Below are 24,404 nucleotides of genomic sequence, written 5' to 3'. Positions count from 1 at the left end.
TACATATAAAAGCAAAAAATCACAAAACCTTTGGAAGAAAACTTAGGTGAAAATCTCTTGGGACAGGGACATGGACACACACACATCCCCCCATAAAATTGCTGGTGGAAATGTAAAATTGTACAGGTACTCTGCAGAATAGTTCAGCAGTTTCTTATTAACCTAAGCAAGTATTTATATAACCTAGTAATTCCATGCTTGTGTATTTACTGTAGAGAAATGAAAACTTATGTGTATACAACTGTTCATAGGGGCTTTATTCCTAATAGCTAAAAACTAGAAACCAATGTTCTCCAGTGGGTGGTTGGTTTAACCTTGGTACATCCATACAATAGAATACTACTCAGCAATAACAAGGAACAAACTATTGACAGATGCAACAATTTGGAGGGACTTCAAGGGCATTTTATTTAGTGAAAAAAATGCCACTCTTAAATGGTTACACATTATACAATTCCATTTATATAACACTTGAATAACAAAATCATAGAGGTGGAAAACAAAACGTGCTTGGTAGGGGACAGGGATAGGTATAGAGAGGAGGGTATGACTGTAAAGAGTAGCAGAGAGTTCTTTTCTGGTAATGGAATAATTCTGTATCTCGATTGTGATGGTGGTGGTTACACAAATCTATATGTAGGATTAAGCTGCACTGAACTATAAACACACACAAATAAGTGCACATAAAAATTGGTGAAAACTGAATAAAGTCTGTAGTCCAGTATCAATGTCAATTACTTGGTTTTGATATTATATTACAGTTATATCACTGGGCTTCCCAGGTCGCTCAGTGGTAAAGAATCCATCTGCCAATGCAGTGGTGTGAGTTCGGTCCCTGGGTCGGGAAGATCCCCTAGAGGAGGAAATGGCACCCCACTCCAGTCTTCATACCTGGAAAATCCCATGGACAGAGGAGCCTGGTAGGCTACAGTCCATGGGGTCACAAAGAGTTGGACATGACTCTGACTGAGCACACATACACTATTGGGGGAAGTGCTTGCAAGACTCTCTAACTGCTTGTCAGTATATGAATTAAAAAGAGAAAGAGTTAAAAAATTGGTTCTAATCAGGAGAAACAGAAGAAGCTGAGTATATATATCCTACAAATGAACACTACAGTTACTCTTAAATATCTCCTGACAGGGAACAAGCAGACTTTAAAACCATACTTCGTCAGTGAGTCTCAGAATCGAAGACATTACTGCAGAGGTTTTTACTTGAAGGACATTTGAGGGAATTGAGAAAATTCTACTCCATGTGCTTACTTTTACCTCAAGACGTTGATAAATTTAAGTAGCACTTCCAGAGCAAGGTTGGCAACCTGACTGGCATTCAAAATCCTGGAATGCCTGACAGTGCGGTATGACCATGGTTTTTCAGCAGTTTCAAACTTTTAAACTTTTCAAAGTGCATTTCAACAAAAGGTAGACATATCAGAGTCTTCTCCTGTCCCTGTACCCTTTCACATGATATGGCTTTACTGTGAACATGGTGCCAATACTGATTCTGGGAAATCACTTTACTGGCTTTTATCTGATTAGATGGCTTTGGAACAATAATGACTGTGACAGCCTATTGATTTTGCCTCTAAAATGTTTCTCCTATCTTGTCTCTGATTCTTCATCCCCACTGCCAACTACCCTCTTTAGAGCCTTCCTTATTTCTTAAAATAGCTCCCCCCTCAACTTAATTGGAATCCCAAATTTAGTCTCTGCAAACCAAGTCATGTGAAATTCCACTGCTGAATTAATCTATACATGGCACAATTCTAATCAGGTCACTTCCTTGCTCAAAAATGGTTAATGTCCCCCCACTGCTTATACAATAAAATCTAAACTCCCCATTTGACATTCAAGGATTGTCCTGTGTATGGATTACTGGGTTGAAAATAACCTCCACTCAGAATTTTGACAACACTGCTCCAGTGACTTTTGATTTTTAATATTCTATTGAGAACTGTAATGCAATCCTTTCATACCTCCTTTGCATGTAACCTAATTTTTCTTTCTAGAAGCTTTTATGATTCTTTTTTTAAGCCTCGGTATTGTGCTCTTTCATGATAATGTGAACTGGTGTGTGTGTGTGTGTGCGTGTGTGCTGGAAAGTCTTTTGTTATTTTTCACTCCCTGGAATATGGTGGCCTTTCCACTATGTACATTTATATTTTCTTGTTTTTGGACATTTTCTTGTATTATTTCTTTGACAGTTTCCTCTCCAAACTTTTCTAAGAAAACTCTTCTTTTATTAGAATCTTCTGGATTGATTTTCTCATTTTCTGTTCCACTTTCTGGGAAACTGACTTGACTGTAGTTTACATATTTTAATTTTCAAACTCTTTCTTGTGTCATTGAGGTTCCTTTTCTTACAGCATATTATTGTTTCATAGATGCACAGCCTTATCTGTTGAAAATATTTATTACGCTTAGAAGTTGGTTTTGGCTTTGTGCATTGTCTCTGTTTCTTCTGAGTTCTTTTTTCTCTCTCCTATTTATTTGTTTTTCCTCCTGCCTTTCATGGTGAAGAATTTCCTCAATATCTGGAGATTCTTGGCCATCTGTCTTTATTTTAAAGTGCTAAAGAACTCAGTGGAAAACTGTGTGCTGGAATATAGCTTACAGATTAATGAGCTTCATTGCAGAGTACTTCCTGGCCAGATGTTTTTTAAAAAGTAATTTAACATCTTTATTGAGATATAATTAACATACCATAAAATCTACCCACTTAAAGCACACCATTTTCAGTATACTCAGAATTGTGCAATTATCACCACAGTCTAAGCTTAAATCATTTCATCACTCCAAAAAAGAAACCTCATGTCCATTAGCAGTCATTTTTCATTCCTCACTCCCCTGCCCTATATCCCCAGCCTCTAGCAGCCGTTAATCTGCTGTCTTCATAGATTTGCCTATTCTGGACATTTCACATAAATGGATTGTACATTCTGCAGTCTTTTGTGACTGGCTTCTTTCACTTTGCATAAAGTTTTCAAGGTTTATCCATACTGTAGCATGTATCAGCATTCCATTCTTTTTTTTTAAGACTGAATAATAGTGTATTAGGTGGATGTATCATCTTTTGTATATCCACTCATCAGCTGATGGACATCTGGGTCAGTATCATTTTGGGGCAATTATAAATAATGCTTATAAACATTCATGTACAAGTTTTTGTGGGGACATAATGTTTTCACTTCTCTTGGATATAATTAGGAGTAGAATTACCAGCTGAAATTGTAATGCTGTGCTGCTGCTAAGTTGCTTCAGTCGTGTCCGACTCTGTGCGACCTCACAGATGGCAGCCCACCACGCTCTCCCGTCCCTGAGATTCTCCAAGCAAGAATACTGGAGTGGGGTGCCATTGCCTTCTCCAATGCGTGAAAGTGAAGTCGCTCAGTCGTGTCCGACTCTTAGCGACCCCATGGACTGCAGCCCACCAGGCTCCTCCATCCATGGGATTTTCCAGGCAAGAGTACTGGAGTGGGTTGCCATTGCCTTCTCCGGAAATTGTAATGGGGGGACATAAATGTTGGTATCTTTTTATCTGGTTGAGTTTCTCAAATTTGCTCTGTATAAATGTAAGCCTGGCTGCTAGCCTTTTAGAGCTGGGTAGGAGCTGAATCTTTCCAGAGTTCTGGGGGTAAGCTCTTTTCAAGCTCTGTAATTTGCGGCTCTCTTCTTTTGCTTATTATTTCCATCTGGAAGAGTACTCTCTCCATGTCTATTTCTCAGTTCAAATTATACTTGTTTTCTAAGGTATAACTCACTGCTACTGCCCTCTAAGGTCCTTCTCGATCCACTCAACAAGAAGTAATCTTACCTCCCTGCACCATTTCTTCTTGGATATTTACTTCTGTTGACTCCTTAAGGTTGGGCTGTGTCTTTACTTCTCTATATTCCCTGGTAGCACATGGCTTTCTACTCTGTACATAACTCTCACAATCACCTATGTTACTGTGTGACAAGATATTTGGTTTTTAGAAATATTATTTGGCAACATTTTACTTCTCATGTCTATGCCCTACAGTTTCACAAAGGAAATTCTAAGTTTAAGAATCATTATAAATTGATCCCCAAGGCAACCTTGGCACCAAATTCTATCAGGGCCTTACAGCAGAGTTTATGACTTGCAGATCATTGGCTAAACAGACCTGCAGGGTCTTTTTGATCAATTGAGTCTGCATGTTAAAATAACCTTTTAGTCTTTTGCACAGAAAAACTTACTGATCACATATAATAAACCTTCTTTAGATGAAATGGACTCACTTACAACTGCTTTTCTGCCATCTTTAAGCAGTAACTCAGACCTCAAGAGAATAATTTTACATTTTTAAAATGTAATGAGTGCTAAATAAGGTTTGTAGTTATCAAAAACCTTTAAAAATTCAAAATATCATGATCACTACTTCATTATCCTTCTGATACCCCAGACAGAATATTTCCTCCTCTTGAAGGAGAGAGAGAAAGTGAACTGAACAGCATTATAATGAGAAATTTAATGAGAAAGAGATCCCTGTCTTCTTGAGTTCAGAGTTCTGGTCAAATTTGGACAGTTGAGCCCACAAAGACTGACATGTTGCACCAAATGAAAATTTAAAACTTCTATATAGTCTAGAGACATGATTTTAAAACACAAGTAACTGACTGGAAGAAAAATTTAACAATATGAGTAACAGTGGCTTACAATCCCTTGTAATAATAAACGCATACTCCAGATCATTAGATAAAGGACAAACAGCTCAATAGGAAATGGGCAAAGGGATCAATAAGCAAGTCACTGAAGAAGAAAACTTCTGAAAAGATGTTCAACTTACCAGGCATTAGGGAATAGAAATTAAAACAAACAAACGTCTGCTACCTGACTTTTCTGTGAGGGGCAATACAGCATGAAGTTAAGAATGTACACTCCAGAGCTAGAATTCTTGAATTTGAATCACAGTCTTGCCATTTTCTGATGTGCGACCTTGTGCAATTCACTCATTTCTCGGTTTCAGTTCTCTCCTCTTCAAAATAGCGTCATGAGTGTAACTAGGGTTGTTATAATGATTGAATGAGTTCATTCATGTGAAGTGCTTAGACCCGTGTATGACACATAGTACACACTGTGTGTGCAAGTGCTAAGTTGCCTCAGTTGCGTCAGACTCTTTGTGACCTATGGATTGTCGCCCGCCAGTCTCCTCTGTCCCGGGATTCTCATGCAAGAATAGTGGAATGGGTTGCCAAGCCCTCCTCCAGGGGATCTTCATGCCCAGGGATAGAACCTGGGTCTGCTGCACTGAAGGCAGATTCTTTACCACTGAGCTAGCCAGGAAGCCCAGTACATACTGTACATGTGTTTACTATTTCTATTCATCCATCATACTGATAAAATATATGTTTGACGGATAAAAGTAATTTTTATTATTGATGTATAGTTTCTGTACAATGTTATATCAATTTCTGTTGTACAACAAAGTGACTTGGTTATATATATATATATATTTTTTTTCTAATAGTGTTTTCCATTATGGTTTATCACAGCATATTGAATCCTATTCCCTCTCTATACAGGAGGACCTTGTTATTTATCCATGGATAAAATTGATCCTAACCTATGTGTGGGAATGGAAATTAGTACAGCTTTTCTGAAGAACAATATGATATTGTATATTCTTCATACTAGTAGTTCTTCTTCAGAAATCTAACCCCATCAAGTAAGGAGAGAAAGGCACATAACAAAAATGATTATTACATCTCTATTTTATGCCCAAGAATGGAGAAACAAAATATTCATCAGCAGGGAAGTGATGTACACATGTTACAAAAAACTGTTGTTGTTAAAAAGAATTATGTAGATTTATATGACTGACATATAAAGTTGTCCAAAATATTTATTCTATAAAGCGAAGTCACAAAGTAATACATATAATATGATCCCACTTATGTGAAAGGCTTCCCTGGTGGCTCAGTGGTAAAGAATCTGCCTGCAATGCAGGAGACTTTGGTTCGATCCCTAGGTCGGGAAGATCTCCTGGAGAAGGAAATGGCAACCCACTCCAGTAGTCTTGCCTGGGAAATCCCATGGACAGAGGAGCCTGTTGGGCTATAGTCCATGGGGTCGCAAGAGTCAGACACGACTCACTGACTAAACACCAACAACACCAGCTTTATGAAAACAAGCAAAATATACATATGTATGCATTCATGTATGGATTTTTTAAAAAAAGGTTTGAAAATATACAAACTGTTAATGAGGTTATTTATATGGGAAGAAAAGGAAGGTGACTTAATGTATTGAAGCTTTTTTCCTTTTACACAAAGACACAAGCAATTTATAATACAATTTAGAAACTGCAAAAAGGGGTTGCTTACTTAGGTTTGCCTAGAGTTTCTGCAGACTTGCCATAAGAACAGAAATGTTTTTCTACTTAGATTTAGACACCACATACCATTTTGGAAGAAATGGCCTGATTTCAGCAACTGATGCATATGGCACAAGACCAAGGGTCTTTGGAAAAATCTCTTAATGATACTAGTAAGGTTACCAATTTGAAGAACTCAGTTGATTAAGATCTTGTACCTTAGGTCTATTTATCTGTGTTTTCAGATGATCTGGTGGCAAGAAGGTCTTTTTTTGTTGTTTGAACTGTGATATATTCAAACTTCTAGTGAGTATATCCCTATATAAGAATAATAAAGTTTCTGAAAAATTTCTGTTTAGAAAACCTCTATAAATGGATTTGGAAGACAAAAAGGATTATCTAATATTTGAGATTTATTAGCACTTTTTTTATTATGCTGTATTTATTTAGTATGCTGTATTTGAGTCAGAAAGATACTACTGTTGACTGAAGTAGAATAGCATGGAAGTCACATATAAGGAATTTAAATCATTGGAAAGGCTGAAAATGTGCTGCCTATATAATAGCAATAGCAGACTCCCGGAGAATATAATCTCTTGGTAATTCAATCCAAGAATTCCTCTAGGCTACCTAAAGCAAAACAGAATAGGAGAGAGCACTTGGTTTGAAACTGAGAAAGTGATATTTAGTGCAAGATTATACAATAAAGTATACCTACAAAAAATATCTCCTTGTCTCTCAAGTTTATACGTGATGCTACAGAGTTTAAGGAACTGGTGATTGAATTAGGAATGTTTTCGTTGCTATACCATTTCCTTGTCCTTAAAAACCAATATTCTGAAAAATCTTGTCATTTCTATTTTATTGAGACTTATTTACAAAATGATTTGAATTCTTACAATGATGAAAGTTGTAGAATAATAGGAATCTAAGGGAAAATATGAGAATAAAAGATTAAAATGATTACCCTTAAAACAAAGAGGTATAAAAGAGATATCTAACAATACAATTGTACTGCAATTGAACATACTTGCAAACTTCACAGAACATCTCTAAAGTGGTTCAAGGATAAGAAGAGCTGATAAAGCTGTAGCCGCTCATCAATTCAGTATAGGGGAAAAGGTACTTTATTTATAAAATGAGAGTAACTTTCTGCCTGGCAAGTCTATAATCTGCAATTATGAGATTACAATCTATATTTCTACTTATGATGCAGGTAGCTGGAAATAATGGACTTATTACTGAAAAGAAAAAGAAACACCCAAGTATAAATAGGAGGATCATTATGAAAGGCAGACAAAAGTTTAAATCCAAGCTCTACTAATTAGCTGTGTGACTATGGGCATGCTTCTCAATCTCTTTTGCCTTAGTTCCTCATTTGTAAAATAGTATCTAGGGTTGCATTACATGAGAGACTACATTAAAAATACTTGGCACAGAGTAAGCACTCAATAAATACTGGTGATGGTGGTGATGTGTCAAGACACAAGAGTACCATTTCCTAAATTTTGAGCACTGTGGAGACATGAATTATTACAAATGTGTCCTAGCATACATTCAATCATTTTAGAAGGCTGTTATCCTTAGAGAGCTATGCATGTGAGGTTTGCTCAAGCTGGTAGTACTAATTATTGAAATCCAGGCTTCCTTTTGTAAAAAAGAATTTCTTTCTTTTTTTTTCACTTATTTATCTGGCAGTGCTGGGTCTTAGTTGTGGCATGAAGGAGCTTTGATCTTCATTGCAGCATGTGGAATCTTTAGTTGTAGTATGTGGGATCTAGTTCCCTGACCAGGGACTGAACTTGGGCCCCCTGTATTGGGAACAGAGTCTTAGCCACTGGACCACTAGAGAAATCTCAAGGCTTCCTTTTCATACAGGCCTTCTAGATGTGACTGTAGATGAATAAGGCCGAGTTCATATAGTATACACAAAGAACAAGACAGCAGTGAAGACCAGGGACTCAGAGCAAAGTTGCCCAAGTTTAACCATTTTTTCTATTTACTAAGTGGTATAACCTTGGAACCTCTCTTTCTCATTCTTGTCACCTGTAAAATCGTGATAATATTAGTATTTCTCTTACAGGGTTATTCTAAAGATTAAACAAGATAAAGTATATAAAGCATTTAGTATAGTGCTCAGAAAATGTTAGCTATAGCCATCAGCATCCCTTAAAGCCATTCTACCGAAGAAAGATACACCTTGGACCACGAGAACACAATTCGACAGAAATAGCACAACTGACTCTTAAATTAGTTCTTAGGTATCTGCACACTTTCCAATATTGCAAGATTTTTAAACTGGTTTGGTATGTAAGCTAATATTTTGTACCGTGCCTCAATATGAGCAAGACAAAACAGTAAATTTTTTTATCAGTTCTCTAGGATTATCACTGATGCACAGTTAGAGAAGACCAAAATATCTTACCAAAGTGCACTGTAAAATTGCTTTCTGTGTTTTAAGCAAGTGAATGCCTACCTGTCATCGGTATTGCGAAGAGAGGGAAGCCGAAAGCTCGTGTTTCGGTCAAGCTTTGATTGGCTTTTGGTCCTCTTGATGGAGCCTTTTAGGCGCTTGCTGAAGAACCCCTAGAATGAAAAGGCAGAAGGTGATAGGAAAAAGAACAAAAGGGGAACCTTGCTATTGCTTAACTCGTCTGCACTGACTTTATAAAAGCTACTCAGATTCTTATAATCAAGACCAGAAACAGAATCTAGCTTTTAATTTTTTAATTTGTAAAACACAGTCGCTGGAAACCACTTGGTAATGTGCTAAAAATTTTTTTCTTCCAAGATAATTGGGAGAATTAGACTTTTTGATGGCACTTAAGTTCTTATTTCTTAAACTGTCTCTATACTAGCTATGGTAAAGAAACTTCTAACTTTTAAGGTCATATGTTGGTGGTCTCAACAGCGGCATATTTGATCTATGTCACCTTGGATATGGTATTTATGATGTTAACTTTCAAATATAGTTTAACTATTTTAAAATGAAATTGGTATGTGAAACCAGTGAAGCACCTAGACTTCCAAAGAACAAAGCGCCTTATAGTTTTTAGCCCCTGCTTACTTTGTGCCACTTCTACCAAACCATCCAGAGTGCCTTGAACATCGTCCAGTCTTAGCACCTGACATTCAAAAAAGCTTGCTGAATAAAAAAGTAAAGACAAGAATGAACATCAATGAGCATTTCTTTTAAGAAACGGTTCTACTGTTGGGAGATGAAAGGACATCTTACAGAGGTATCTCAAAATGTTTTGACAAAAGACTGTAATTCAAAGAAAAGTATTTTGATGCATGGAAATACAATAATATTTCCAAAAGGAAAAAAAAATACCAGGCCAATAACAGCACATCAAATCTGTTATATTCTTTTAGTTACCATTAAACTCCACTGTTTTGGAGTAAAGACTATATTAATCACAATAAGCTAGGTTATACTTATCTAATAACTTTACAATAATATGATCTCACACAAAATAATAATCTCATACAAAACATACTACGTATCTCTGAGCAGGTCAAATGTGATGGGGACCTGGCTCTATGCTATCCTCATGCAGGGTCTTGTGCTAAGGGTGGCTCCATCTCTGTGCTTCTATAGTTGCTGCAGCAGGATAAAGGAAGTGTGGGAAATTTTGTACTTGCTCTGAAAGCTTTACGTCACTAATGGTCTCATTTTATTAGACAAAAAAGTCACATGACCACGCCTAACTTCAACAGGGAAAGAATGTACAATCCAGAAAGATAAGTGGAGATATCCAGTGAATAGCAGAGTGGACTACCACTGCTTTTCCATGCCAAGTACGGTTTGCAAACACATAAGCACTCTGAGAGAATGATGGAAATTACTTATTTGAATCAGAATTGGAAATATTTAGCTGACTGAAGAAAAATGCTTATGTTATTTCTTGTTCTTGTAGTCCAAAGAATAAGGATAAAAACTAGAAAATATCACACAAATAAAATTCCCTAAACTGTTTTTTATTTCCCAGGTTTTTTATTATAGGGGTTATTGAGATGGATTGGAGGGAAAAAAAACAAGGCTATTTTAAAAGTACTATATTTCTTAGAGACAGGCATTTGCCTGGTTTCCTGTATAATCTTAGCATCATTAGGGAAAGTCACTGTTATTTGTTCTCCAAGGCAGAGGTTTTATTTACTACCTGCTATGATTCAGTCAAGACGAGTCATCACATTTTCTTAAGAATGCAATCAGCAAGCAAGACTGAAATTTATAGAATTCTATTAGGATCATTTATTGCTGGGTCAAAAACCACGAGCCTAAGTTGAGATTCAGCCCAAGGACCCAACTAAATACCATATGTAAATACATTTCTAACAAAACTATAGTTAAGTATAAGTAGTTAACTGAGAATGTACTAGTAGATATTCACTCATATAGTACTTTATCTTTCTGTGGCACTTTTATCTTATACTTCATATTTTAATCCACTTATTAAATATTTATTTTATATGTATACGGTATAAAGCATCGTAACAACTATTGTAAGGGTATCAAAGATTAAATAAAATCCTTGCCCTCAAAAGGCCTGTAGTTTAATACAGGACTATAAATTAATATAAATATATATAATACAACATGTATTAGGAAGGTACATGTTATTAATGCCTGACATATTTAATCACAAAATAAAACTATCTATTTCTTTGAATCTAGGACACCAGTGATTGTCACACCATTATTTTATGCATACTAAGAAAAAACGCTGCCAATTAAGCTGTAACAAAATGACTTATCACTAAGACTCTTTATTTTGCATTAAAGAAGTTTTTTTTTAATGACTAAGGTCGGCAGGTTTTGTCATATATTACATAGTGTACACAAAGAAAGAACATATACAAAACTGGTTAAGGTATTTAATGCTTCTTCATTCTTCTGAACTATTTTTTTGACTCAGAGTAGTTGTTTTTCATATTTTTCCACAAAATACCAGGATATATTCTCTCTTTTAAGAACACTGATGATGAATGGCATGTTTTAAAAGATAAACTATGGAGATGTTAAACTGTGGAGATGTTAAAACATAAACTATGGAGATGTTAAAATGCAAAAAAATTTACATCTCAGAACTGATGAAACATGGTATTATTTTAGAGAGGTACATAGGAAATTATTTCAGGAGTTTAGAGAAAGAAGAGGTTGCATCATCTATTGAAATGAAGGGAAATTATACGGAAGAAGTGGTATATGCTAGGTCACAGAGAGAAGACATGATTTGGGTTTGGAGGAATTGAGGAGCAAGGGTCCTATATGGACCACAGCATGAGAAGGGTATACATTAAGGAGATTTAGTTTGGTTGGTAAATTATTAGTTGTAACAACAAATAAGATTGGAAAATGGAAAGTTGCTTTGTCCAGCTATTGGGTTTGGGTGGACTCTGGGAGCTGGTGATGGACAGGGAGGCCGGGCGTCCTGCGGTTCATGGGGTCGCAAAGAGTCGGACACGACTGAGCGACTGAACTGAACCGAACTGAATGTATAACTGGCAGAGACAAGATACCCCACATCCAAGATAAGAGAAACTCAAGTAAGATGGTAGGCGCTAAGAGAGGGTATCAGAGGCCAGACAGACTGAAACCACAATCACAGAAAACTAGCCAATCTGATCACATGATCCACAGCCTTGTCTAACTCAATGAAACTAGGCCATGCCGTGTGGGGTCACCCAAGATGGATGGGTCATGGTGGAGAGGTCTGACAGAATGTGGTCCACTGGAGAAGGGAATGGCAAACCATTCAATATTCTTGCCTTGAAAACCCCATGAACAGTATAAAAAGGCAAAAAGATAGGACACTGAAAGAGGAACTCCCAAGGTTGGTAGGTGCCCAATATGCTACTGCAGATCAGTGGAGAAATAACATAAGAAAAAATGAAGGGATGGAGACAAAGCAAAAATAACACCCAGTTGTGTATGTGACTGGTGATAGAAGCAACGTCCGATGCTGTAAAGAGCAATACTGCATAGGAACCTGGAATGTTAGGTCCATGAATCAAGGCAAATTGGAAGTGGTCAAGCAGGAGATGGTAAGAGTGAACATCGGTATTCTAGGAATCAGCGAACTAAAATGGACTGGAATCGGTGAATTTAACTATGATGACCATTATATCTACTACTGTGGGCAGGAATCCCTTAGAAGAAATGGAGTAGCCATCATAGTCAACAAAAGAGTCCGAAATGCAGTACTTGGATGCAATCTCAAAAACAACAGGATGATCTCTGTTCATTTCCAAGGCAAACCATTCAATATCATGGTAATCCAAGTCTATGCCCCGACCAGTAATGCTGAAGAAGCTGAAGTTGAATGGTTCTATGAAGACTTACAAGACCTTTTAGAACTAACACCCAAAAAAGATGTCCTTTTCATTACAGGGACTGGAATGCAAAAGCAGGAAGTCAAGAAACACCTGGAGTAACAGGCAAATTTGGCCTTGGAGTACAGAATGAAGCAGGGCAAAGGCTAATAGAGTTTTGCCAAGAGAACGGACTGGTCATAGCAAACACCCTCTTCCAACAACACAAGAGAAGACTCTACACATGGACATCACCAGATGGCCAACACCAAAATTAGACTGATTATATTCTTTGTAGACAAAGATGGAGAAGCTCTATTCAGTCAGCAAAAACAAGATTAGGAGCAGACTGTGGCTCAGATTATGAACTCCTTATTGCCAAATTCAGATTTAAATTGAAGAAAGTAGGGAAAACCACTAGACCTTTCGGGTATTACCTAAATCAAATCCGTTATGATTATATAGTGGAAGTGAGAAATAGATTTAAGGGACTAGATCTGATTGAGTGCCTGATGAACTATGGATGGAGGTTCATGACACTGTATAGGAGACAGGGATCAAGGCCATCCTCAAGAGAAAGAAATGCAAAAAAGCAAAATGGCTGTCTGAGAAGGCCTTATAAATAGCTGTGAAAAGAAGAGAAGTGAAAGGCAAAGGAGAAAAGGAAAGATATACCCATTTGAATGCAGAATACCAAAGAATAGCAAGGAGAGATAAGAAAGCCTTCCTCAGCGATCAGTGCAAAGAAATAGAGGGGAAAAACAGAATGGGAAAGACTAGAGACCTCTTCAAGAAAATGAGAGATACCAAGGGAACATTTCATGGAAAGATGGGCTCGATAAAGGACAGAAATGGTATGGACCAAAAAGAAGCAGAAGATATTAAGCAGAGGTGGCAAGAATACACAGAAGAACTGTACAAAAAAGTTCTTCATGACCCAGATAATCACACTGTGTGATCACTCACAATCACTCACCTAGAGCCAGACATCCTGGAATGGGAAGTGAAGTGGGCCTTAGGAAGCATTGCTACAAACAAATCTAGCGGAGGTGATGGAATTCCAGTGGAGCTGTTTCAAATCCTGAAAGATGATGCTGTGAAAGTGCTGCACTCAATATGCCAGCAAGTTTGGAAAACTCAGCAGTGGCCACAGGACTGGAAAAGGCCAGTTTTCATTCCAATCCCTAAGAAAGGAAACGCCAAAGAATGCTCAAACTACTGCACAATTGCACTCATCTCACACACAAGGAAAGTAATGCTCAAAATTCTCCAAGCCAGGCTTCAGCAATATGTGAACCCTGAACTTCCAGATGTGCAAGCTGGTTTTAGAAAAGGCAGGGGAACCAGAGATCAAATTGCCAACTTCTGCTGGATCATCGAAAAAGCAAGAGAGTTCCAGAAAAACATCTGCTTCCGCTTTATTGACTATGCCAAAGCCTTTGACTGTGTGGATCACAATAAACTGTGGAAAATTCTGAAAGAGATGGGAATACAAGATCACCTGACCTGCCTCTTGAGAAATCTGTATGCAGGCCAGGAAGCAACAGCTAGAACTGGACATGGAACAACAGACTGGTTCCAAATAGCAAAAGGAGTACGTCAAGGCTGTATATTGTTACCCTGCTTAATTAACTTCTATGCAGAGTATATCACGAGAAATTCTGAGGTGGAGGAAGCACAAGCCGGAATCAAGATTGCTGGGAGAAATATCAATAACCTCATATATGCACATGACACCACCTTATGGCAGAAAGTGAAGAAGAATTAAAGAGCCTCTTAATGAATGTGAAAGAGGAGAGTGAAAAAATTGGCTTAAAGCTCAACATTCAGAAAACTACAATCATGGCATCTGGTCCCATCACTTCATGACAAATAGATGGAGAAACAGTTGAAACAATAGCTGACTTTATTTTTGGGGGGTCCAAAATCACTGCAGATGGTAATTGCAGCCATGAAATTAAAAGATGCTTACTCCTTGGAAGGAAAGTTATGACCAACCTATATAGACTTCCCTGGTGGCTCAGCTGGTAAAGCGTCTGCCTACAGTGTGGGAGATCTGGGTTCGATTCCTGGGTCAGGAAGATCCTCTGGAGAAGGAAATGGCAACCCACTCCAGTACTCTTGCCTGGAAAATCCCATAGACGGAGGAGTGTAGTAGGCTACAGTCCGTGGGGTAGCAAAGAGTCGGACACGACTGAGCGACTTCACTTCACTTCACTTCAGACAGCATATTAAAAAGAAGAGACATTACTGTGTCAACAAAGGTCCATCTAGTCAAGGCTATGGTTTTTCCACTGGTCATGTACAGATGTGAGAGTTGGACTATAAAGAAAGCTGAGCACTGAATTATTGATGCTTTTGAACTGTGGTGTTGGAGAAGACTCTTGAGAGTCCCCTGGACTGCAAGGAGATCCAACCAGTCCATCCTAAAGGAAATCAGGCCTGGGTGTTCATTGGAAGGACTGATGTTGAAGCTGAAACTCCAATACTTTGGCCACCTGATGCGAAGACCTAACTCATTTGAAAAGACCCTGTTGTTGGGAAAGATTGAAGGCAGCAGAAGGGAATGACAGAGGATGAGATGGTTGGATGGCATCACCAACTCAATGGACAAGAGTTTGGGTAAACTCCAGGAGCTGGTCATAGACAGGGAGGCCTGGCATGCTACATGCCATGGGGTCACAAAGAGTCAGCACAACTGAGTGACTGAAGTGAAGTGAACTAATAATGCTGCATCTATCTTAACATCCACCAGAGATTAAATCTTAATAAGTAAAAAAAAAAAAAAATCTTAATAAGTGCTCAATAAATAAATCTCATAACTATATACATAAAATTATAGTTGTTTACAGAATACAGATAAGGGAAATTATAAGATGGCCCAGAGTGGTTGGTGAGGTAGTAGAAGCTACTACAAAATTCTCTTTTCATTTCCTTGATATAACTGAATTATGGTTTTCATCTGAGAAGACTATTTGGCTCAAAGCTTGGCTCCTTCTATACCTTTGCCTGGACCAACCAGGTTGCACTGAGCCTTCCAGCAACATTATTCCTTCTCTGAAGCCTTAGAGTGTATGGTATGTCCTCTTGCCCACCAGCCCCTCTGAGCAATTCCTTATATACAGGTCAGTAGGCTCTGTACTGTGAACAGCCCTGGCTACAGCTGAGTGGATGGGAATAATTGACCTAAAGGTAGCTAAGAGAATGGTCCTGGTAAGAGTTCTACCTCTCGGATGTGGTATCATCTTGTAGATCCTAGCTGCTCTAGCCTGATCCCTGGCCATTTCCTGCTTCGTGCTTTAGACACCAGCAACTCTGAAAGCCTCGAATTCGTCATGTATCTCTGCTACTGCTCATATTCCCTCCCTTTTCCCTGTTTAAGTCATCCTTTCAGACTCAGCTGAGCCATGATCTCCTCTAAGGTGTCTATTTTGGCAACCCCTGACCCTGTTGTAGATTAATTGTCCCTCCTATGTGCTTCCAAGAATCTATAAATATAGCCAGGATTACATTTAGCACGCTGCATACCCACTGATGTGTTAACAGTCTTCCCTATTAAATTCTGAACTTATCAGGACAGGAACTAAACAATTTTTGCATTCCTGGGCAAGGTTGGTATCTGGCATCTAGTAGGGGCCCAATGTATGTTTGTAGAACTGAAATTAAATAGGCAGTGAAATGAATAAAACCCATCATGCTGCTTCTGGTACAAATGCCACCATGGAGAGAACAGGGAACCCTGAGTCAGGAAGTATGGCTTCAAATCCTAGCTCAAATTTCTCCTAGTTGAATGATACGGGACAAATAATAACTCTGAGGTTTCAGATTTCTTAGAGGTAAAATAAGGATTAAAATTTCTCCTCCTGAGGCCATCTCAAAGAATAGATAACTGAATGCAAAGGCACTTTTAAAGTCATGGAAACTGGGCACCTGTGAGGATTAACTGAAACAAATCTAGGATGAGACACAGCTGAACAGGTGGGAGAAACCATGATTTTTTCCCTTCTAGAAACTACTGCAATGAAGAAAGGAAGGCAAACTAGAAATAATTCCCACAGTATCAGGGATTTGGGCTATTGTGCTCAGTGATATATGCCAGTACCTGTAAGTGATACTTGGCATATCATAAAGTGTTCAGTAAACATTTGTTGGCTGAAAGAATTTATTGATGTTCTCCTGGGTTATCAACTACTGGCCAGGTGCTTTCCAATATGTGGTAACATTTAATTCATGGAACAACTCCACAAAGTAGGTATTCAATAACTTGATATAGGTAATAAGAGTTAATAGGTGAGAAGTCAGAATTTAAACCCAGTCTAATGCTAGTACTGAAAAAGCTTCATTTATTCATATATTTATTTGTTAGATACTTGAGGTACTTGAGATATATCAATGAACAAAACAAACAAAACTCTTTTTCTTCATTAATCTTACATACCAGTGGAAGGAAACAGACAAGAAACAAAGAACAAAGTAAATTAGCAAAAGAAAAGCACTGTTAAAAACAGAGCTGTGTAAAGAGGACTGGGAATACAAAATGGTCATTGCAGACCTTATGAAGATTATAGTGAATAAAGATTTGAAGGTGAGTCAGCCTTGATACTTCCAGCACATGCTGGAAGGGAAAAGCATTCCAGGCAATGCGACTAGGCTCGGCAAAGGCTTTAAGGCAAAAGCATGCCTGGTATGATCAAAAAAGAGTCAAGTCACTGAGGCTGGAATGGAGAAAGCAGTAAGAAGAGTTGTGGGGAATGAGGTCAGAGAGGTAGCATGCTGGTGCTGGTCTGGCGAGTGGGGTAGGCGGTATGCTGTGTAGATCCTGGAGGCCACTGTAAGGACCTCACCTTGTGCTCTGACTTCTAAGGAAATCTACAATGAGAGACAAGACCATCCTGCTGCTGCTGCTGCTGCTGCTGCTAAGTCACTTCAGTGGTGTCCGACTCTGTGCAACCCCATAGATGGAAGCCCACCAGGCTCCCCCGTCCCTGGGATTCTCCAGGCAAGAACACTGGAGTGGGTTGCCATTTCCTTCTCCAATGCATGAAAGTTAAAAGTGAAAGGGAAGTCGCTCAGTTATGTCCGACTCTTTGCAACCCCACGGACTGCAGCCTACCCGGCTCCTCTGTCCATGGGATTTTCTAGGCAAGAGTACTGGAGTGGGGTGCCATTGCCTCCTCTGTCCCCATGCATACTATACTTAATTTCTACATGTATCTTATTATAGAATTATACATCACAAAGAGACAGAAATGCAATGACAATTCAAAAATATGAGAGGAAAAAAGAAAACAAATTAAAAACCTCCATTCACGTTGACATTTGACTTAGAAAAATTTGCTCCTAAGGCTCCTATCTATAAAATTAAACTAGAGTAAAATTGAAACCCTACTGAAATTACTTTTATATGTAACTGATTCTGTGGTCACTGAGGAAAAAAATCCAAATATAAAATTTTAAAGAAGATGTATACCAGTTAGGAAAATCTCTCTCTCTCTTTCACATAAAGTTATGATATCTATGTCTTATGTTAATTTGAAGAATAAATGATACTCCTATAAATGTATCCTAAAAATCCCATAGCATAAATGCAAACAAAGGAGAAGACTACAAATACACTTGATTTTGTCCTTCTAAATGACCCAAACCTAGTCTGAAAGAACACCAATAAAACCCTTCAAACAAATTCTACCCCATCCAAGTTTCCTTTGAAATGCTCTTGCTACCATTTACAGTTCTTATAAATAGTAAAAAGCTTACTGCTTTAAACAACACTGTCATGGCAATTGATACAACTAAAATGACTTAGATTAAGAAGTTGATACTCACTCTTTTTTTGTCAAAATAAGGCTTAAAATTAGCAACAGCCAGTGAAAGAGAAAAAGTCAAATGGCATCTTTCTCTGGAGCTTGGTGAATGTTAAGATAGCGGTAAAAGTTGTTCACCACCTACAGATCGGAGTAACCCCCAAAAGACCGAACTTGGATACCAGGGCATGACTGGTAACGGAAATAAAACTGCTGCTATGCAACCGCTCTCAGAAGCCTCAGTGGTGGTGATCAGAGACACTGACTGGCGGGCGTCCTAGCGCTGCTGCTCTTCCCTTAAGACGTGGAGAAGCAGCAGAGAGACATGTCATCACCTTTCACACACACACACAGATGCACAGAGTGGTGTGCAACAGAACCCTCCTTTAATCCTGTTTGAGACTTTTCCATATCAGTGGCCACACAGGGGATTAAACGATTCTAGGTGATTAAGTAATTTTAAAATGTTCCTTAAAATGTTCTACGACTCATACCAAGAAAATGTCACCTTGTCAACTAGAAAGAACCCAGGTGAGAACTGTTTTTATTCTTGCTTTTTAAGTTTCAGTTTAATTAGTAAGTTAGTCTCTGTGTGTTTTGTATATTTTAGCTCTTCATATTACTATGGTTCATAATTATCTAAGAAGAAGGGCTATGTCATACAAAACTGACTCTCTTGCTTGTTCTCTTAATGTAACTTAGGAACTTGCAGATGTTTGATAAATGTTAACTAAAATCTAATTGTAGAAAGCTAACAAGGAAAAAGGAAAAGGAAGGGTAACTGAAAATGTCGAACTTTACTTTTCAGTTATAATATGTTACTTAGTTTATCTTCCAGTTGTTGGAGTCTAAACGGAAAGGGAAACTCCAGGTAACAAGGATCATAACAAAACAATAAACAGTTACAAAGTGCTTTATAGCTAATAAGCACTTTCAGTGTGAGTAATTTCTCCTCTAGTGGGGCTTTTTGATTTAGGGTTATTTGTTTTGTTTTTGTTTGTCTACAAATTTGAGCATCACAGAGGAAAAGAAAAGGTTCTATCATAAATTACAATTGTTTTTTCTAGCACAGAGGTGATGAATCAGAAACTCTGGTGTGAAGCAGCAATCTGCATTTTTGACACGCATCCAATGATTCTCTTTTGTCAAAGGAAGTGAAACATTTATTATGAAACTCGTAAACATACAAAAGCACCGAAGTTAACAGAGTGAACATATATGCACTAATTGTATCTAAACTATGTAACCTGCCTCTTGAGAAATCTGTATGCAGGCCAGGAAGCAACAGTTAAAAATGGACATGGAACAACAGACTGGTTCCAAATAGGAAAAGGAGTACGTCAAGGCTGTATATTGTCACCCTGCTTCTTTAACTTCTATGCAGAGTACATCATGAGGAACCCTGAACTGGAAGAAACACAAGCTGGAATCAAGACTGCCGGGAGAAATATCAATCACCTCAGATATGTAGATGATGTCACCCTTATGGCAGAAAGTGAAGAGGAGCTAAAAAGCCTCTTGATGAAAGTAAAAGAGGAGAGGGAAAAAGTTGGCTTAAAGCTCAACATTCAGAAAACGAAGATCATGGCATCTGGTCCCATCACTCCATGGGAAATAGATGAAGAAACAGTGGAAACAGTGTCAGACTTTATTTTTTTGGGCTCCAAAATCACTGCAGATGGTGACTGCAGCCATGAAATTAAAAGACGCTTACTCCTTGGAGGAAAAGTTATGACCAACCTAGATAGCATATTCAAAAGCGGAGACATTACTTTGCCGACAGAAATGGTACGGACCTAACAGAAGCAGAAGATATTAAGAAGAGGTGGCAAGAATACATGGAAGAACTGTACAAAAAGATCTTCACGACCCAGATAATCATGATGATGTGATCACTCATCTAGAGCCAGACATCTTGGAATGTGAAGTCAAGAGGGCCTTAGAAAGCATCACTACGAACAAAGCTAGTGGAGGTGATGGAATTCCAGTGGAGCTGTTTCAAATCCTGAAAGATGATGCTGTGAAAGTGCTTCACTCAATATGCCAGCAAGTTTGGAAAACTCAGCAGTGGCCACAGGACTGGAAAAGATCAGTTTTAATTCCAATTCCAAAGAAAGGCAATGTCAAAGAATGTTCAAACTACCGCACAATTGCACTCATCTCACATGCTAGTAAAGTAATGCTCAAAATTCTCCAAGCCAGATTTCAGCAATATGTGAACCTTGAACTCCCTGATGTTCAAGTTGGTTTTAGAAAGGGCAGAGGAACCAGAGATCAAATTGCCAACATCCGCTGGATCACGGAAAAAGCAAGAGAGTTCCAGAAAAACAGCTATTTCTGCTTTATTGACTATGCCAAAGCCTTTGACTGTGTGGATCACAACAAACTGTGGAAAATTCTTCAAGAGATGGGAATACCAGACCACCTGACCTGCCTCTTGAGTAATCTGTATGCAGGTCACGAAACAACAGTTAGAACTGGACATAGAACAACAGACTGGTTCCAAATAGGAAAAGGAGTACGTCAAGGCTGTATGTTGTCACCCTGCTTATTTAACTTATACGCAGAGTACATCATGAGAAACGCTGGACTGAAAGAAACACAAGCTGGAATCAAGACTGCCGGGAGAAATATCAATAACCTCAGATATGCAGATGACACCACCCTTATGGCAGAAAGTGAAGAGGAGCTAAAATGCCTCTTGATGAAAGTGAAAGAGGAGAGGGAAAAAGTTGGCTTAAAGTTCAACATTCAGAAAACAAAGATCATGGCATCTGGTCCCATCACTTCATGGGAAATAGATGGAGAAACAGTAGAAACAGTGTCAGACTTCATTTTTTTGGGCTCCAAAATCACTGCAGATGGTGACTGCAGCCATGAAATTAAAAGACGCTTACTCCTTGGGAGAAAAGTTATGACCAACCTAAATAGTATATTCAAAAGCAGAGACATTACTTTGCCGACTAAGGTCCATCTAGTCAAGGCTATGGTTTTTCCTGTGGTCATGTATGGATGTGAGAGTTGGACTGTGAAAAAGGCTGAGCGCCAAAGAATTGATGCTTTTGAACCGTGGTATTGGAGAAGACTCTTGAGGGTCCCTTGGACTGCAAGGAGATCCAACCAGTCCATTCTGAAGGAGATCAGCCCTGGGATTTCTTTGGAAGGAATGGTGCTAAAGGTGAAGCTCCAGTACTTTGGCCACCTCATGTGAAGAGTTGACTCATTGGAAAAGACTCTGATTCTGGGAGGGATTGGGGGCAGGAGGAGAAGGGGACGACCGAGGATGAGATGGCTGGATGGCATCACTGACTCGATGGACGTGAGTCTGAGTGAACTCCGGGAGTTGGTGATGGACAGGGAGGCCTGGCGTGCTGCGATTCATGGGGTTGCAAAGAGTAGGACATGACTGAGCGACGGAACTGACTGAACTGAACTGATGCCACTGATATTATTAGGTTATATTAAAATATAAAATAGTATTATATAACATTATAACTGTTATGTGTGTGTGTGTGTGCGCTAAGTCTCTTCAGTCGTGTCCAGCTCTTTCTCGACCCTACAGACTGTAGGCCGCCAGGTACCTCTGTCCATGGGATTCTCCAGGCAGGAATACTGAAGCGGGTTGCCATGCCCTCCTCCAGTGGATCTTTCTGACCCAGGGACCGAAACCACATCTCAGATGTCTTCTGCATTGGCAGGTGGGTTCTTTAACATTAGTGTTACCTGGGAAGCCCCGTAATTACTATATATAGCATCATAATATAATTTATTGATATGCGTATCACTAGAAGATATAAAGCATACCTTCTCTATCCCCAATAATTTCCTGTAAAGATTTATTTTCACTTGATACAACATTGTTATGCCATATTTCTTTGGATTATTATCTTCCAGTTAAAAGTTTTTAAATCTTTTATTTTCAACTTTTTATATTATGTTTTAAACATCTTTTCTATTAAAAATTAGATTCACAGAAGTGTAATTTATAAACAAGATTCACTTTTTTTTAGGTATAAAGTTTGATGAGTTTTGACAAATGTGTACTATTACAGTTGAGATACAGAATATTTCTATCACTCAAAGAATTTATTTGTGCCCCTTTATAGTCAATTCCTTCCTCCTCCCTCAGCCCTTGTAGGTGAAGTCGCTCAGTTGTGTCCGACTCTTTGTGACCTCGTGGACTGTAACCTACTAGGCTTCTCCGCCCATGGGATTCTCCAGGCAAGAATACTGGAGTGGACTGCCATTTCCTTCTCCAGGGGATCTTCCTGACCCAGGGATCGAACCTGGGTCTCCCGCATTGGAGGCAGACACTTTAACCTCTGACCCACCAGGAAACCACTAATCTGATTTGTTCCTATAGTTTCATCTGTTCTAGAATGTTATATAAATGGAATTATGTGGTAAGGAGTCTTCCTTCATTTAGCATACTATTTCTGAAATTTATCCATATTGGTGCACGTGTTACTAGTTGCTTCCTTTTTATTCCACTGTACAGATGTACCAAAACTGGTTTACCTATTTGCCAACTAATGGACTTTTGGGATGTTTCCATTTTGGATCCATTAAGAATAAATCTGCTAAAAATTTCTGTAAACAAGTCTTTACTTTTTAACAAGAGTTAAAAGTCATTGGAAATTCACAGAGGAATAGCAGAAAAGAAACGGTGACTAACATAAATATGTCAATGAGGTGAGCAGGCAGGGGGCGGGGATCTTGAGAAGGGAAGGAATCTCTGATATTTTTTCCTTTACGTTTGGAAAAATAGTACAAAGAGTTTTCCCTTGTCCAGCTTCATCTAACACTAACATCTTATGTAACCATAGAATTATTATGACTTTCTAGGTGGCTCAGTGGTCCAGGATCCACCTGCCAATGTAGGAGACACAGGAGATGGGGGTTTCATTCCCAGGTCAGGGAGATCCCCTGGAGGAAGAAATGACAACATACTCCAGTACTCTTGCCTGGGAAATCCCACGGACAGAGGAGCGTGGCGGATTACAGTCCTTGGGGTTGCAAAGAGTTGGACATGACTTAGTGACTGAGCTTGCACATAATTATGAAAACTAGGAAATTAACACAGTTACCATACTTAAGATAGGCTGGGATCTGGGACCCTTTGCTGCAGTGCTTGCACCTGGATAAGCATATCCTCCAGCAACAAAATACAAAAAAACTATAAGGAACTGAAAATAACTGCATACATGTAACATGTGCAGTTGGGGCAAATTACGGACAACAAGATACAAAAAGACCAAAAACCCAGATGCCACTTCTGAGGAGCTGGGAGCAAAAGTAGGGCACTGTGGATGCTCCCTGCACACAGCACCACAAAGGGGTGGGCAGACTACCTCAGTCACTTCTCTGGCTCAGCTCCTGCACTCACCCCGACCCTCACTCCATGTAAGGAACCTGCTCACCTGCCCCATAAGGAGACAGCAAGGGAAATTATCTGCATTCACCCCCTCCTGCTGTAGCAGGGCCTGGATAGAGCCCTGTCTGAACTTCTTGTCTCTTCTTATCAGTTGCTGCTGATTCAGGTCAAGAACCGTGGCCAGTGACATACTGACTGAAACTACAGAATTCTAATTTCACCAGTTTATCACTGTACTAGTTGTCTATTGCTGCTGTAACAAATTACCACAAACACAGTGACTTAAACAGTACAAATTTATTATTCTGTAGGGCAGAAGTCCAAACAGGTGTATCATCTGGCTTAAAATCAAGGTGTCAGCAGGGCTTTATTTCTCTCTGAAGGCTCTTATGGGAGAATGTGTTTTTTGCCTTTTCCAGCATCTTAAGGTCACTCATATTCCTTGGCTCGTGGTCATCCTCCTCCATCTTCAAAGCTAGCAATGTAGTATCTCTCTTAAATGTTCTCAATTTCTAAGGCCTCCTGTTATTTGCCTTGGAAATTCCACGAACAGAGGAGCCTGGCAGGCTATAGT

The 24,404-nt window shown here is 38.8% G+C and overlaps 1 protein-coding gene across 7 annotated transcripts in view; it reads right to left on the bottom strand.

Moving 5' to 3' along the window:
• The window catches only part of RASAL2 (RAS protein activator like 2), a 392,645-nt gene that overhangs the window by 56,534 nt on the left and 311,707 nt on the right, over positions 1-24,404 (bottom strand). For 6 of the 7 annotated variants that reach the window (XM_013970360.2, XM_013970362.2, XM_018060638.1 and 3 more), the window contains one exon: positions 8,814-8,923. The exons of the other annotated variant lie outside the window; for it this stretch is intronic. In XM_013970360.2, the coding sequence (XP_013825814.2) occupies positions 8,814-8,923 (110 nt within the window). The remainder of the gene's footprint in view (positions 1-8,813; positions 8,924-24,404) is intronic. 7 annotated transcript variants of the gene reach the window in all.

This window comes from Capra hircus, chromosome 16 (genome assembly GCF_001704415.2).
Source record: "Capra hircus breed San Clemente chromosome 16, ASM170441v1, whole genome shotgun sequence".
Taxonomy (NCBI): domain Eukaryota; kingdom Metazoa; phylum Chordata; class Mammalia; order Artiodactyla; family Bovidae; genus Capra; species Capra hircus.
This window is presented reverse-complemented; position numbering and strand designations above follow the sequence as displayed.